The sequence below is a fragment of the Clavelina lepadiformis genome, chromosome 5, assembly GCF_947623445.1.
Source record: "Clavelina lepadiformis chromosome 5, kaClaLepa1.1, whole genome shotgun sequence".
Lineage (NCBI taxonomy): Eukaryota > Metazoa > Chordata > Ascidiacea > Aplousobranchia > Clavelinidae > Clavelina > Clavelina lepadiformis.
In genome coordinates this window covers 19,146,639-19,163,265 of record NC_135244.1, presented here as the reverse complement: position 1 = coordinate 19,163,265, position 16,627 = coordinate 19,146,639, and the positions used below count along the sequence as shown (strand labels likewise).

Here is a 16,627-nt window from a genome sequence, read left to right as displayed (position 1 = left end):
ACCGGCATGACCAGTGTTCCAACATTGTTACGTTTTGAAGGGTTTGAGCACGTTCAATAAAGTAGTATGCATTACAAACGACTGATACACGACATCGGTAAGTCTAATCAACGTCAAAGTAATTCTTCAAAAAAGTACAGGTTCTGGTTAAAAGTTTATTGAATAATCTAGGCATAATAAAAAACATAAAAGCGGTGACGATCCAGAAAATTGTATAAATTGGTTGATCTAATAAAAATTGCGGTTTTGTTTTTGCACAATTGCACAGCTGAAGCCAAAAGCTGCAAGTGCCAAGAATAAGATAATACAACATTGCACGATTCCTTTCAACTGTATGTGAGTGAAAATATTTAAAACGGCATTATGGACTAAGAGTATCTGGAAATACACCTGTGCAACCGTTATCATGGGCACAGGTATATGCTTTCAAGAAAGTATTAAGTTGTTAGGAACAAAAACGACATTTCCATTACACGTTCTAAAGACCATGGTAAGCCAGGATCTTATACTAAATTGGAAAATAGTTTACAAGAACAGTACACATTGAAAACTTCAACTAACTTTCATCACAAAACAATAAAACAAATTTTGTTGGACAGATGATTTCTGAAGCCATGCCGGCGGATGATACAAATATTGCTCAAAAAACTATATTGCTTGAAATAAAAACAAATACAAGGGGAATACGTAAGAGTGTTGACAATTACAAAAATATAAAATACAATACATCAACGATAATTAAGTTAATATGCGCGGAAAACAAGAGTTAAACTCGTCAGTAAATCTTAAAAGATTTGTGCAATAGCATAGAAGAACATCAACTAAATCACCAAGCAAAAATCTCTGAACACAAATCCATCTTAAACAATTAAAAAAAAAACGAAAAGTAACCATAGTAACTAAAACTTTTTTTCAAGTGTTTACGACGTTAAAATCAGCATTAACAAGAGTTAAGTATGTACAATAAGTTACGTTTTAATATTTCTATAATGTGTAATTGAACAATAGCTAGAAGCTAAAGCGAAGATTTGATCGTTGAGCAACAGATGTAACGCGATATTCGTTTCAACAGAATTACATTAAACGCCGATTCACTTCACTAATAGCAACGTGTACAGCCCTTTATCAACATCTAGCGGTATTGTATATCGTATTTTCTAAACTTGAAATCTAAAGTGTTGGTACCGTGAGCTAGCTGAACACGACGAAAAGGTCAACATAAGTTAGCAGAGCGCTGAAGAGCTGTTTATAAAAATATTTGCAGTTCAAATTAGTTTCCACTTCTCATAATTATTATGTGATCAAGCCAACGGAAACCGAGTACAAAGCTACCATATTTCGGTGCACCTAAAACACAGGAAACCGTGATGATTGGGGCTACGACGTTATTAATCTATTTTGAGAGTAAAAGCATTAAACATTCACTGCCCATATTGCAATTACGGGCAGCGAACGCGACGAACTAAAAACACGTACATAGTGTTGCTCCTTCACAGAAAAAATATTTATTTGCAATTATTTTGAAGAAGTTTCGCTTCCATTTACACCGCTAGACGTCGCCACGGAGTCATCGTCGGCAAGCGAGGAACTGAAGAAAAGGTAAACTGGCTTGTGGTCTCCCATGCATGCCTTCTGGCCTATTGTGCTGTATGTTACGCTAGGTGCAATTTCCTGCAAAACAATACAGAAGGGTGATGCCGTCTCGCTAGCTAAGCTTTTGCAGCCCGATAGTGAGTTTTGAATAGAGACTGCTGTGCCGAAAGTTGGACGCAATTCTACTTACAGTACGTAACTGCATCTAGTACGGTAAGTCCGCCTTTACGCGCATTGACATCGCGTAAAACAAAAACAACGCATCAAATCCAATCTGTTTAAACACACGTTACAAGCTATCCTCATAAAACGTATTAAACCGCTGCATAGTTCAACACCACCTGGCACCAATCATTAAAGATTGATGCACGTGTTTGCCAAGATTATCAGCCTTGGCTTCAATTGGAAACTTAAATACATAAATTCAGTAAGTTAGCATTTCAGACTATGTGCAATTTCTATAAGAGGCATAATTCCTGAAAGCGTTGCAGTTTCAATTGGGGCGTCTGTCATTATTGTTAGTTTTCCAGCATCATACCACCCTGATTGCACTGGGCACTATTTTAACTCCAATGATCATTTTCACAAAATTATCGCAATTATCACAAAATTAATTATCATTTTTAAGATAAATCGACACAAGAAATAATTAACACGAGGTCATGGCGGTCTTGGCGAATTTCTCCAAGATTTAAAGCTGTAAATGAATGAATTGAAATTAAAAAGAGGATGACAACTCACCTCAGACTGAAGCCAATCCCAGGAGGAATTTGAGAGGAGGACGCGATCGCACCAAGACGGACATCTTGTCTCCATGTAAACATCCGACTTACTCGTATCCTCCGAGAAAGGGTAACTGTAAACGAGCGAAAACGTCAAAGAAGATAAAAAAGAAAAAGATCTACGGATGGAGAGACTCATCTTACGTCGGCGGGAAGTTGATGTCAAACTCCTTGAGTTGAACTTTCCAATCCTTCGGTTCAAGGTCGAAAGAACGAAGCTGAGTTTAAAAAAAATGACGTTAAGTCAATTTTCAGTTGTTGATATTACCATTTATTCTTGGTCTACGTTGTTAGTAAGGCCGCCGTGACCGACTGAAGCTACTAAATTTGCCGACTTAATCGAAAAGTAAAAGGTCAACTATTACGTCATTACATGCTCATAATTGGAATTGTGGTGTAACAATGAGTGCTCGATTTCAAAGACTTTCTTCTCAATCTTGAGAACAACTTCGTCCTTCGACACCTCATTGCTACCTTTGACGTCATCAGCCGAACCGTTTACGACATTATCACGTATTAGTATCCGTATGATTTCGTCATCAGTAGGGGCGCGAACCACTTGCTGCTTTGAACTGGGACAGAGTTTCTACAAAACATTTTGAAAAAAACGAGTTAGAAACTAAAATTTTTAAGTTTTTACACAAATAACTACGTCTACACAATAAAGTTAATGCTTGGATTCATTTTATCTCTCTATTCAAAACGTGATTCCGTCCCGTAGTAAAATATTTCATATTCTTATAGTTGGGAAGCAACAAACAATCACAAATTGCGAGTAATTTTCAAAAATTATGATCACAGATTGCGTATCAGATCAATGGCGGAATAATTCCAAGAAATATTTGAAGGGATTTACATCAATAACTAGATGTAAAGAAACTAAATATTGACTGAACAATGAAATTAACGTTCATAAAAATCGAGCTTATATCCCAACCGTGCTTTAAAAATTCGATATTAATCTGAGCGTTTTGAAAACAAATCAATACGTATTTATTATTAAAAGGCGGAAGTGCTTTGCTCCATGGTTATCTATATTTTGTTAACAACAAGCAAAGCAACACCCTTTGAACATTCTTTATAAGCAGCAGAGAATATTCAAAAAAGTAATTTCCAAATATTTATAACAGTGTACACTAGTGCACTAACAAGCAATACATTCTGAAACGACTAAAAGCTAGTCTTAACCGCTAAACGACTGATCATTCCAGGCGAGAAGTATTTCAAAAAATCGATGTCACCTTTCTTAAGCCAACGTTGAGCACCAGCAACAGCACTAACAGCTCACGCTGCCACCGGTACATGCGTGGTGTTACTCAGTGTCAAAAAATCAAGACACGTCACGTATTACGTATATGCACTGTAAACACTATACAGACTTACAATAACAAACTTTAAACCACTCGAAAAAAATTTGTGTTTTACTCACCAATTTAACTAAATTAAAAAGTACGGGAGCACGCAGTCTGTAAAAAGTGATTGCGGGCGCGGGGGGGAGGAGATATACGAGTGAATAAATAGTCTTGCAAGCAGGAAGCGTGACGTTTTACAATTACGGGTACTTTACTATGTAAATCATCGCCCGTAAAGGCAAGCGTTTATCGCCGGTATTCAGCCATGCATGCATGCTTCAAAGAAGTCCTGAGGTAAATGGATGGTTTTCATACGTAATGATAGGCACTAGATAGAAAGTAGGTGAATTTACGCCCGACAATGTACTGTATGGTTACCTGAACTAACGATTTCACATCCAGTCGAAAATTGAAGTCTCCACAGATAAAGCAAACTCCTTCGTCTGTGGGATACAGCTCTTTCAACCTGACAATTTCAATCGTTAAAATTCGACGTTCTAAATATAACCTGACATATTGACGTGAAAACCTACGACTAAATTCCTGTTCCCGTTCAATGGCGACTCATTCAAGGTTGAATGAAATTTAAAGCCTCTGAAAGCTTAAGGTGCTTTATACCTTTGCATTACGAACTTTAGAGCGCGTTTTCGATAAGATGTGTAGGGCGATGGAGTGCTTTTCATGGACACTAAGTTGCTATCGTCGTGAAACAAATGAATGTTGACGAACTCGATGACTCTAAAAAGCGCAATATACTCTGCCCCGTTATTCATTAACTTCGAAAACAAAGTTAGAAAAACTTCTGTATCTGTGAAAATGAAACTAGTTACTTGTTGTTGATTCTCCAGCGTGCTCTGCTGTATCCTTTCCTTGACCACTTGCACTATTAAAAACATACAAACTATTAAGTTGTTACTTGTTAGGGTTTATGAGCCAGGTGCCATCAGCAAGGCCATGAAGGTTTTGAGAAGCCAAAATTGTTTTTTTAATCTTGCTATCAAACAGCAAGCAAAATGGATTTAGTGACTATAAGTTCTTATCTAGGATATTCAAAAAGGCTCAATTTATTGTTTAATTAACAAATAAAATTAAAATTACTTGCCATTTGTTAACGTTTACACTGGTAAAAAAATTGACGAAGCCTGGAACAAATACTGTTAGTGGTTGTTTTTCATTCAACTTACATCGGGAAAAAAATTTTGTTCAAACTTTTCTTTTTGAATGTTTGGCAAAGAACTTAAATCTTTGGAGACAATTTCTTTTCCAGAAACCTTCACATACTGTTTGTCTGCATAAAATAATGAAACGTATTGGTTTAGTTTACTAAACAGAAAGCATCTTGACACTCGAATGTTATTGCTACCCTACCTGAGTAATCAAACATGGTGACATTTTCCAGCGACTTATGTATGAAATAAAAATTTCCTAATGCCTGTCAAGGAAAATGACATAAAGTGTCAGAAATATGCTAAATATTAGGAGCAGACAACGGCCTTAACTCGCATTTATTCACTAACCGTGTATTGGTCGATATGGTCATAGTCTCCATCAAGATATCCACGAACCACAGAAAAATCAGCAAGTTCATCATGGTCAATGAACTTCCTACAACAAACATGTACTGCATTACTAGGATGAAAGGAAATTTCACAGAGTAATGTAACTTAACGTTTTGTTTATCGCCAATCATAATCACTGGCAATGTTCCCTCTAATTTTTCACGAGTCTGAGCAAACACTCTAACTCCCTGAGCGGTCCCTTGGACCACTGTGAGCAACATCAGACGTGCGCACTTTGGCCATTATTATGCGTTTATTTTATTTTCAATACAGGTTGGATTGTTTTCTTGTGCGCAGCACAGATTTTCTGTGCGCGGAGACCGTGTCAGCAGTGCGCATTTGCGCAGCTTAGAGGGAACATTGACCACTGGCACTTAAACCGCTACCACCCAGAGCAAACAACGATAGTGGTTTGTACCATGGTTGATTGTACTTGTACTGATTGCAGTTTTATGGCGTACATTTTTTATCTTATCAAAATTTTATCTGATTTTTGTTGGCCAGAGTTAATTGACAAAACTCTCTTCATTGTCTGTTGTTTGTGATATTGTTGTAGAGTATAGACCAGGGGTGGGCAAACTTGTTCAATGAAAGAGTCACTTGCGGAAAAATATAAACTCTAGCGAGCCGCAAAATCAGTAATGATGGTCAATTTGGTTATTATATTATTAGTAGTCATTTTGGGATATTACTTTTTAGCTAGAAGACCCATAAAAAACATGTTGGCGAGGCGCACTTTGACAACCTTTGCCATAAATAAAGAAAAAATAGACAGAAACGTTCATAAACGGTACTCTTGGTAGCCTTTACAATTTTTTTGGAATTTTACGATTCGACTAGAAGAGCCACAAAAAACATGCCGGAGAGCCGCAGTTTGCCCATCCCTGGTATAGACAGTCAATTGCAGAGGCTTAATTACCTTGCTGTACCATAAGACTAGTTTACAATTGCAGTTTGCAATCGAGGGCAGCCTACAATTTTATAAATACGGTACATAGGCCGATTCGGGTAAAAATACTACATGAATTTAAATGACACATGGATGGTATTAACAACCTTTTCACAAGTACAATTAAATACCAGTATCTGTCATTACACTTAATCAAAATTACTTGAAAAAAGCATTGACTGGGTCCAGGGAAGACTTATAATCTTTTCCACCTATTTCTTGGCAATGCAGAGCGATGAAATTGGGCTCATGTTTCTTTACAACCTAACAAACAAGCAAAACTGGTTTACATGTGAAAGGTAGTGAGATAAAACTTAACAAAAAATAATTTTTAAGCAAAGGAATTACTCTGAATTGGAGTAACTAAGCCCAAACAAATCGTTCAATGACACCGTATGTACAGCAAAATACAGCAGACCTATATTAGTCAGAATTTCCAAAACAAAAGGCTATGAATACTTGGTACCTTTGTAACTTCCCCAATCCAAGCATCTTGGATTCCCTCCGGCTGCAAAGTAAAAAAGAATTAAATAAAATTCAGCAGCGAAAGGCATTTTCGTGTAACTGTGAAGATAAGACATTATTTTTGGTGAAAACACCACTTACATCTTCAAACAGGGTTCCCACGTTTGCTGTAACGATGAGGCAATTCAGTTTTGGATGATATTTATTCTTGTTGGAGGCCATGTTGGGTTTGGAACGACGAAATCGAAGGCACAGGTTATTTATCAGAGTTGCAAAAGCCTCTGATATCATCGGAATAAGTTCACATTTGGGCTTAGTGCGTTACCATTCAATGGGCCTATATCTGCAATAGCACAACTAAGTTTTAGTTCTTAGGTCTGCTTACAGTAACAAACATGAACATACTTGCCTTTTTAAATACACATAAAATAATTTTTCACTTGAATGGTTTTCATCACCATTGTGTTTTATATCCTTCTGAAACTCAATTAGCTTCAGTATATGCACAATTGCATATTCCCTGCTTTATATAACTATAACAAGAGTTCACAGTGTTTGTTTTGTAATTCTCTCAAATAATTCCTAACATCAACTTGTTGAGTTGGCTACATTGTGATGTCGTACAAGAAATTGGAATTTACTTGGGCTCAAAACTGGGATAAATAAAAATGTGCCCAATACCTGACAAAAAATTTTTATAACTTACTTAACAAACTGTATAACAAATGTTAACAGTCAAAAACAAAGTATACCAGAAGTTGCACAAAACACATTGAAATGGCTTCAGTGCAATTCTTGCCTATGCAAAGCCTGCATCTGTTAAACTATTATTTAATCAAATGAGCTGTTAAAATCACCATTTCTTTCACAAACATCAAGGTCAAATATAAATAGTAGACTTCAACACAAACAATTGTGGTGATGGTTTATAACACGGCAATAAAACAATGGCTACAGTTAATAGATGGGGCACATTCACATACATTCGTCAAAATCCAACATCATGGTCATGTGTAGTTGAATTAGTCAAATAGTGTTTAGATACACACACCACAAGACTGTGGCTCACACAAATTTTATAGACCTATATATATATATATATATAAATAATAGCCTTTAAACTTCTTGTGCTTCACATTTATAGAGCAGAGTAACTGGGTAATATGCCGTACAAGAGAGAGATATTTTGGATCAGGCATGAAAGAGCACAACCACATAAAAATTCAAAACTGACTTGACAATTAGGGAATTGGATAGAGTGGTGCAATTTGCCACCCAAGCGTGCATGCTATTACTAAAATAACTTGATAGATGAACACAAAAACATATGTAATCTGAAGACAAATTATATCAAAGATTAATTATTAGCCACTGAAAAGTTTGAAAGTGTGTCTCTTTTGTACATGCAGCGATGCAAGCACAAAGGTTGTCGGTGTGCAGCTGTGGATGTCAATTCACAATAATGAAACATATCAATACTGGCATGGTTGCAAGCAAGTCAATAGCAAATACACAGTTAGGCCTGTAGTAAAACGAAAAAAATTACAGGACATAAACTGGCAACTGATCAAACAATGTTCGTTTGTGTAAACATTGAAAATCACATCTGACATTAAATATAACACAGCTAAAAGAATGACATACATTTTTTGGAAAGATATGTGTTAGATATATGACAGAGAATTACAGTCAGCAACAAAAAATAAAACATTAAGTGGCTTATAGAATTTAAAACCAAAATGCAAGCAATCAAGCAATCAAAGGTAGGCCTACGTATGTATAGCCTGCATAGGTGGGCAGCACCATGGTATTATAGTAATGAATTACTGTACTGCCGTATTTTTTCAGGGCAGATACAGGTACCGTCAATACTTTCGAATAAAAGGACCGAATCTCTACATCGAATTACTTTTTTCAAAGAATTTTGGTCGGTCCTGGGACTTTTCACGTGATTTTTTCGAAATTTTAACAAATATGTTTTTAAAAATACATTTTACTTAATCCTTAATGCTAATTTTACCATCTGTTGATCTTTTTTAATCTAGAAATGTCAAGCAAAATTACAAGCGATTAACGTCACATATGTTTTGACATGGAGTAACCTTTACCGGTGGCATAATAGCGGCAAAAATTGCATTTGCAGCAGCATCTTTTACATAAAAAGTACTACTCTTTTAAAATACCACCGAATACCGGAACCGTCGGTACATTTTTTGCCAAGTACCGGGACCGTTACCGACGGTACTTTCAAAGAACAAACTGCCCAACTCTGATAGCCTGTAGACCTTGTGCTGTCAGACTGTATTAGGCGGTAGGCGGTATTAGGGCCTAGCCTACACAACAACATTGTCTCAAAAATACACGGCAACTGGGCTAGCAGCCACTAGCTCATTTTGTATCGTATTGTTTATTTTTCGCTAAAACTGTGCAGAGTGAAAGTTAGGATGCTAACCATTGTAGTTATAGCACAACACAACACATGCTCACGACCAATTAACGAGCAGCAAAAAGTGGCAAAGCGTAACGGCTTAAAAAACATGCAAGATAGCAATAATACAATTGTGCTATAAGATGGTGGTTAGCATGGCCACCAAACCGACAAAATAATTCATAAGTTTAACGTAATTGAGAACAAAATAACACAAACAACGAAACATTTTTTCAAATTTCAATATTGACCACACATAAAGAAACTGCACCCGACTCCATATTGTTTTTATGGTTGTGCACTCATATAGCCTACTAGGCCTTGGCTATGCTAGAAGACTGCCGCAATGCCTTAACCCAGAACGTCCACAAACAGTGAGCTCCTGAGCTTCCTTGTCAGTAGACGGAACTGGTGTAAGGCATTTCCCTTCTTCAAAAAATGATTCATATTAACTTGCTTGCGTCACCTAACGGTTTAGTTCTTTTCTTGTGAAGTTTTCAAATTGTTCATAAGACACTAGGCCCAGAAACCAGGGTATTGCCTATAATAAATTAATAATATTACTGTAATATCGGTCCGGTAGCCGAATGGTTCGAGAACTGGCCTCGCAATGAATGTGGCCCAGGTATCGTGTTCGATGACCATTGTAAAACCGCAGTAATAGCTTTGGGCAAGGCATCAATGAAACTTGCTCCTCTACTTCCCATTACCAAAACTGATTTCGCTGACTGAAAATGTGGGGGCGCTTCTTCGTTAGTGGCTTACCCAAATTGGGGGACTTACCAACGTCATAAGGTACCAGAATAAAACCTCTTACAGAAATCTACAGAAACCCTATCTGTTTGTTAATCAAAACGATTCGCCTTGACTTGGACTTGCGTTGTTAGTAACTTGACTTGTGTCACGACCGTGGCGTACAGTTCCACCTGTGTTTTGTAATTAATCAGTTACTTTATTGTAATCAGTGTCGTATAATCGGTATGCGCATTTTCGGATTCTTTAAAAAAGCCCGAGCTGATACAGAAGACGCACAGTGTTAAGTACCGAATAAAGTACGGTTAGATTTTAATTAGCCTATATTCCTGTATCACGCAAGGTCAGCATTTTTGCCGCCTGTGAGGCTGAGGTGAACATAACCCTTCCAGGTAAATAAATTCTTCCGTTTCCCACCTTCTGAAATATGTTACACGACCATTAACACTTGTTTTCATCGCTGCTACGTCATACACGACACGGCGTTAGTTGCTTTATAAGAGCAAATTGAAATAGAAATTTGGAATTTTTGTTTTTCATTAATTGCCAACTGGTTAATGAACTTGCAGTTTCCCACGGCCATTGTGTAGGTAACAAATTGCATATTCAATTGGCCATCGTGTGGTCAGTTAAGCGTCATTTATTGTTACGAATATTCAGCGGTAATTTATGTTACAACAACTTTCGTTGTCTTGGTAACGGAAATAGTATATCACAGCATATCACGGAAATAGTGCAGTTGCATGGAGAGTTTGTTGTGCTGTCGTCAACATGTTGTGGCGTTGTGCTTCGCCGGAAAACGATCGTCCGGCGTCGTGCGTGAGTCGCTATCGTGAGTTGACTTGGTTGGGGATTGGTCAGACAGTATGTTCTTTATTTGCATGAAAAAGCGCGAATGAACGATATTTATTAATGGTTTATTTACATGAAAAATGCGCAGTATTATAATGGTTCACATAAGAAAAGCATAGATTATTTCAGCATATACCTAAAACTCTTTGTCGACGTTCGGGAGTGAAACAAGGTGATATTTTTTTGTTCAACCGAATTGATGTTATGATGCGGGCGTAAGATTCCCAGTTACCTTACTGGGCTTGACGATGAGCAAACACCCACGTTTTAATTGGGTGAGTCGTATCTTTAGCGGAAGCTAACTTAGGAATGAATACGTTTTAGGCTCTGAATACTTTTACAGTTTGATGAATGAGAGTTGTACACAAAGGGCAGGTGTTCACTTTGGCGACATAAGCTACACAAGCGCACAAATGTACCCATGGTAAAATAAGACAGTTTAGTGTATGAATGAAACATACACGTCATACAGTATAACACATTCTAGTTTCCCCCCCACTAGTATTAATTCAGCTACAACCTAGTCGTTTCTTCTACAATTTAATTATGTGAAGTTTCTCATAGGTTATTAAAAGATATGGTTCGCAGCATTCTTTTGATTCGTTGAACGGCGGTGGCATTGACTGGGTTGAATATAGTTGGTCTTCTCAAATTGGGGAACCTTGAAAATATGCCGAAAACGAAATCTTCGCCTTTTTGCTGTGGTAGATATTCTCAGAGGAAGAACCTCTTAGCGTGCTCTCGCCTTGCTTTGTCTACGGGATCCCAGTCCATTTCCAACCGTCTGTTGCAGAACCAACTCTTCTCACGATCTCGCATTCCTGTATAATACCAGCCTGCTTCAGCGATGTTAGTTGAAACTTACGTTTACTTGGTAAACGGTCTAGTTTTCTAAGTCACGAAGAAACGTTATAGGGCGGGTTCCCTTTCCCACTTGTGTTGGAGTGTTGTGGGGAACAGCAGGGAATGCTACTAGTCTGTTTCTTTGTCCGGAATACCTATATACACTGTAAATGAAAAAAGTGGCTTTGTGGGGTGGATTGTATGCTTTCCGCCTTTCATTTTCACAATAAAGATGGAATTTTGAAGTAAGGGACTTTGTCATCATTTTTTCACTTGTCGTCGAAATTCTCTTTCTCCTTTTTTCTCTTCTGCAGCTGAAGCTCTCTCACTTTAATATTGTCGTGGAGGTGCTGTACCGTATATAGTGGGAACTCTATATAGACTATTTCAGAGGCTTATTATACTTTTTCTCCAGTGCAGATTTTCCTATACGTACCATTAAGCGCAGGCGTAGCTTACAATAAAATAAATGCGATATATGGTTTACTGTGGTATTGTGCGGAGGCACCGTTTGCGGAAGTATCAATATGACAAAAATTTCCACAAAGGAGCTTTATTTTTAAAACATCTTCACGAAAATGCGGAAAGTTTTAAAAAAGGAACTGACGTAACAGAATTTTTTAAAATCACAATATCACCGATATATAACTATAGTGCTGGTTAATTCCAAAAGCAATAATGTCACCGTCTAAAAATACAATAAATTTCGAACTAAATGACTTAAGAATCCATTTTAACAACAAAGTGTAACTACATACTCTATAACAAAAGGCTGGTACCGGTAAATCACCTTAAATGGCTGACACGTTATGCATGCTTTGCGACGACAAAATAAATAAAAAATAAATAAATAAATAAATAGAGAAATAAATAAATAAATAATCAAATAAATGCAAATAAAAAGATATTGTACACTAAAATATAAAAAGTAGCCAACAGAAAAATAAAAATATGATATACTTGCGCTACGCTGTGCCAAAGACAACGCTTAATCAATAAATATATCATCAAATCGTTTTATAAGTAATGAAAAATCAAGGAAAAATATGTCAGAAACTGAGCAAAAACAGCTTAAGCAAGCAAGCAACCAAGCAGCTGATCAAAATAAATCACGAAATCCTAACTCCTTTTGCAAGACGCACCTAACGTGGACTTATAAAGATACGTCATCATTCGTAAAGAATATAAGAAAATAAATACTAGACAAATAAACATAGATCTGTGCTGAAAATATAAAACTGCAGCCGTTTTTTGCCGTGTGATTAACTTAACGAAAACAAAAAAATTTACTTTTTTAAAAAGCAATTGCGCAGTTACTCTATGATGAAGGCAAACTTTTCGACAAAAGTTACATCTCCTTTCACAATATTTCCTGTTCAATGCAGAGTTAATTGTATTCCACCACGTTTCCTACGTTCTACGATCCAATGCAGCAACTAGTACATGTTGATGTTTGACACAATCACACGCATCGCTGTATTCACATTGTTCAGCTGGTCCTGTTCGTTTTCCTTCTATTTGAAGCTTTTTTTGAAAGCGATTTTCGAAGAACGCAATTGCAGCTAACAGGCAAAGACAGCCTAACAAATCCCTTTCCATCTCGCAATTCGTACTCCCGCTCACGCGTGACATGTACGCTTTGGTATCCAGAGAGTTTTTTCGGTCTTTTAAACTTAGTGCTCTTTTTTAGATTGTAGCAGGACCGGTCACATAGCACCAAGGAGATGTCGGGTTTTAACAGGTTGTCACATTGAATAAAAATATAATTCCAACGAGCTACAGCTGCTTTGGTTTGATGGTCTTCAGAGGATATTATTGTATTATTCTCATCAGTCAAGAGGTAGCATTTGCTGTCGATGAGAAACCTGTGCAAAACCGTAACATCGATATTATGCCGTTGAAATATTTCATTGTTCATTTAATTTTACGATATATCTTTGAACAACTCACTCTCTATCGCTTTTGTTCGTCATGTCGGTTCTCTTATTGAGCAGCTTTTTCAATTTTCGCTGGCCAATTTCTGGGTCATCGGCAGAAATGGAGGTAGCAATCAATAAAAGTAAAAATGCCTGAAAAACGGATTCACGTCAATGAAATAGTCAGGGTTTGCGGTCGAGGGTATGACGTTAGGTGAATAACAAGGGTATATAAAATGTTGAAAAAATTTATTTAGTAGGTCGCGACTTCCCAGCGATTTTCCCCCTGGATTATACCGTAACGAAAACGAAAATCTTTTTTTTTTAAATAGCCATTACACAATTACGCAATTACACAGTTGTAACGCGACCTTTGTTTTTGGAATCACATTGTGCCTATAATCTCACGCTCTACTAATTTCAATACGCTCCTTGCTCACAAAATATGCGGGAATTCCCCTTTCTATAGCAAAGCCTATTGTTTGTGTTCTTTTATAAGAACATTGTGATCGTGACGACATGAGCCAATGGGTGGAACACCTGGATTAGACTTAAGTTGCTTCGTCATAATCGACCAAAACAGTCGTCATTAATATGAGGAACAACCCATTTGGTGTTGTAAGCGTATTTTTTGTATTGCGTATCGCACAAGAACGTATCTTTGAAATAAAGAGCTACTTTGTCATGTAAATAAAGAAACTATGACCAAAGTACACAAAAAGATATCTATTAGTGTATTGCGTTATAGCTCAACTTATTTGATGACACTCAAAACTATTTTTTTATCTACGATATAAAAGATTGGCATATGCATTGTTCCGCTAAAAACAGACTTTGCTTGACCCCAGATGGAATCCTATTGAACAAACAAACGCTTGTTGCTGGTGTCAGCAAAATATAATTTATATTAGCATTCTTTTCAAACACTTTTTCTAAATTAATTCTAAACTCTAAATGGTTTTGAATCTTTTTCTATGAAGGTATATAGTATATAGTATATACTAATAAAAATCTTATAAAAAGGTAATCCTACTAGTTTGTTAGGAGTTCGCAAATCTAAAAACTAAATTCTTACCTTTAGCAAATTCATGCTGACTTTAAGTATTTCTGAACTTGCGAGGGTAAAATCTTTCCTTGAAAAACTTTTTCTTTCCTCTGATGATGGTCTCATGAGGTTGTGGAGCTGTATGATATCTAACCCTTCGAGGCATCCCTTATATCGACTCTACCTGATGACAAAAATGCCTTTGCGTTGCACTGGTTTCTTCCAAGAAACTAAAATCCTGCCCACCTGATATCTTTCTCTTCCCAGCGCAACTGGTTATTCCTCTCCAGACTTTTACGTCATGCCGGAAAGTACAGCTCATGAGGTCCCCTAATGGTCAAAGCCAGGAACGACAGATTTTTATCCGGTCGCAATAGACGGGGCGTAATTTCCAGGGTAACACGTTGAGTTTGATTTTTTTTTAATGTTTTGTTTGTCCACTACTTAAATTAATTATCAAAGGCTAAAGTACGCAATGCAGTTACTTAAGGTAACCTAGAAAGGTTCTTAAAAGAGATCGCTGAACAAGTTTCACGCAACTCCCTAGTGGTGATTCCCCACTTTCGTTGCTGTCGCAATACATTTCGGTACACCAGCTTTTTTGTATTTCGCTCGAGTTCAAAGCTACGTAAAGTAGTAAGAGGAACTCTGTTTGTCTGCTGGGCTTTTCTCGATATATGTTACTATAAGCACAATTTGCAAACAAAACCACTTGTTTTACTTCATGTGTTAAATGGACCACATTTTCGCCTACGCATTTTCGCGACTTGATTAATGTTGCCGGCGTTTATCGTTTGCACTTGGTGGAAAATTTTTGGAAGAAATACGTTCCTCTTCGGAATAAAAGAAAACCCGTTAGAGGGAGTTTTAAAGGGAAAAATATGGACATTTACCTGTTCAGAAAAAAGCATATACTGTATGCTTCAAGATATGGCGCAACGATAACACAGGACTTTGGGACTCTAACTCACTCTTTACGTCAAATTAATTATCGTCGCAGAGAGTAAACACAGTGTTAATTTCTAACAAACAAACCAATGAAATTTCCCAGGAACGTCGACAGATGACGCTAAAGGCAAACACATATAAACGTGATAAAAGTCGGCACGCGCAATTTCAAGTTTTTGTCCTTTGCCCCGAATACACCAACAACGCGCCGCCGCCTACGTTATTATGAGCTACACATATATCATATAGGACTATTCGAGTGCTTCGTTTTCAAATTGACTTTTTTAAATTGTCACATTTTCAAAGTGATTTTCTGGCTCAAATGTGTCCTCTATTTATTTTATTTTAATCTTAATCTGTAACTGCACGTCTTTCAATAACAACGCACTGTGTGAACTGATTTGGAAGAAAAGTCGTCATTATTTGCAAACTTTGTTTTATCATTTCACAGCTGATAGAAAGCTCTTCTTTTTAACGATTGCGTTTCTGAGTTGTGAGAAAAATTGCTAATAGGGCAGTGAAACTGTAGTGCAGTGGACTACTACTACTCGTGGTTTTAGGAAAATAATTGGAGGTTTTCACATTGATTTTCAGTGTCCCCTGTTGGAAGAATCTGGTCGAAGAATGGTGAGCGAAAAGAAAAAGGTAACTCACCAAAAATTGTTTCAACGAGTTCTAGGATATTAGCGCTCAATTTTAACTCGGTTTAAGTAATTCTTGTAAATTTCCACGATTTATTGTGAATACCTTTTATTGGTCGTTGCGTACTTACTTATATATATATACATTTAGGCTATATATTTTCAGTTTCGATTTATAGAAATGTTTATAGGCCAAAGTTCTATGTTGTTGTTGGTTGAGGTAACACACCATTACGTAAAAAGATGGGAGAAAATGGTTTCTTTTATTATATTTAAATTGTAGAAAAATGTAATGTATAGTATGTTGATGCGTGACTAAAATTTAAAGAAACTGTAATAACTATACTTTCCTAGTTCATTGTGTGATTGTAACAATGTTGCATGCGTTATTAATTTTGTTGGTAACAACGAAGAAACACAGTTATTAACGGTATATGGTCTACTTTTGAGTCTTGACACTCGGTCAGTCTGACAGTGGTAGACATTTCCACTTGAAGGGGA

The 16,627-nt window shown here is 36.8% G+C and overlaps 2 protein-coding genes across 2 annotated transcripts; both read right to left on the bottom strand.

Moving 5' to 3' along the window:
• Window positions 1-135: 135 nt before the first annotated feature.
• LOC143458678 (inositol polyphosphate-5-phosphatase A-like) lies at window positions 136-9,500 on the bottom strand. The gene is made up of 14 exons (XM_076955527.1): window positions 7,110-9,500; window positions 6,842-7,043; window positions 6,702-6,743; window positions 6,399-6,499; window positions 5,245-5,332; window positions 5,096-5,159; window positions 4,912-5,015; window positions 4,558-4,610; window positions 4,346-4,465; window positions 4,106-4,193; window positions 2,749-2,961; window positions 2,520-2,593; window positions 2,335-2,449; window positions 136-1,671 (listed from the first exon to the last, which is right to left on the bottom strand). Exons 2-14 carry the CDS (start codon window positions 6,989-6,991, stop codon window positions 1,516-1,518), a joined length of 1,368 nt encoding a protein of 455 aa, XP_076811642.1. The 5' UTR covers window positions 6,992-7,043; window positions 7,110-9,500; the 3' UTR covers window positions 136-1,515.
• A 2,661-nt stretch (window positions 9,501-12,161) lies between these two features.
• LOC143460104 (uncharacterized) lies at window positions 12,162-14,828 on the bottom strand. Its single transcript, XM_076957495.1, has 3 exons — window positions 14,568-14,828; window positions 13,527-13,645; window positions 12,162-13,441 (listed from the first exon to the last, which is right to left on the bottom strand). Exons 1-3 carry the CDS (start codon window positions 14,661-14,663, stop codon window positions 13,066-13,068), a joined length of 591 nt encoding a protein of 196 aa, XP_076813610.1. The 5' UTR covers window positions 14,664-14,828; the 3' UTR covers window positions 12,162-13,065.
• Window positions 14,829-16,627: the final 1,799 nt, after the last annotated feature.

Excerpts from the sequence above, each read along its gene's own strand:
- LOC143458678 (XM_076955527.1), bottom strand. The coding sequence starts at position 6,991 with ATGATATCAGAGGCTTTTGCAACTCTGATAAATAACCTGTGCCTTCGA. Across the intron at positions 5,160-5,244 it reads ACCATATCGACCAATACACG|GCATTAGGAAATTTTTATTT; the intron begins GTTAGTGAATAA and ends TTTCCTTGACAG. Across the intron at positions 4,466-4,557 it reads CGCTGGAGAATCAACAACAA|AGTCATCGAGTTCGTCAACA; the intron begins GTAACTAGTTTC and ends TGCGCTTTTTAG.
- LOC143460104 (XM_076957495.1), bottom strand. The coding sequence starts at position 14,663 with ATGAGACCATCATCAGAGGAAAGAAAAAGTTTTTCAAGGAAAGATTTT. Across the intron at positions 13,646-14,567 it reads TCAGCATGAATTTGCTAAAG|GCATTTTTACTTTTATTGAT; the intron begins GTAAGAATTTAG and ends TCCGTTTTTCAG. Across the intron at positions 13,442-13,526 it reads ACGAACAAAAGCGATAGAGA|GTTTCTCATCGACAGCAAAT; the intron begins GTGAGTTGTTCA and ends GGTTTTGCACAG.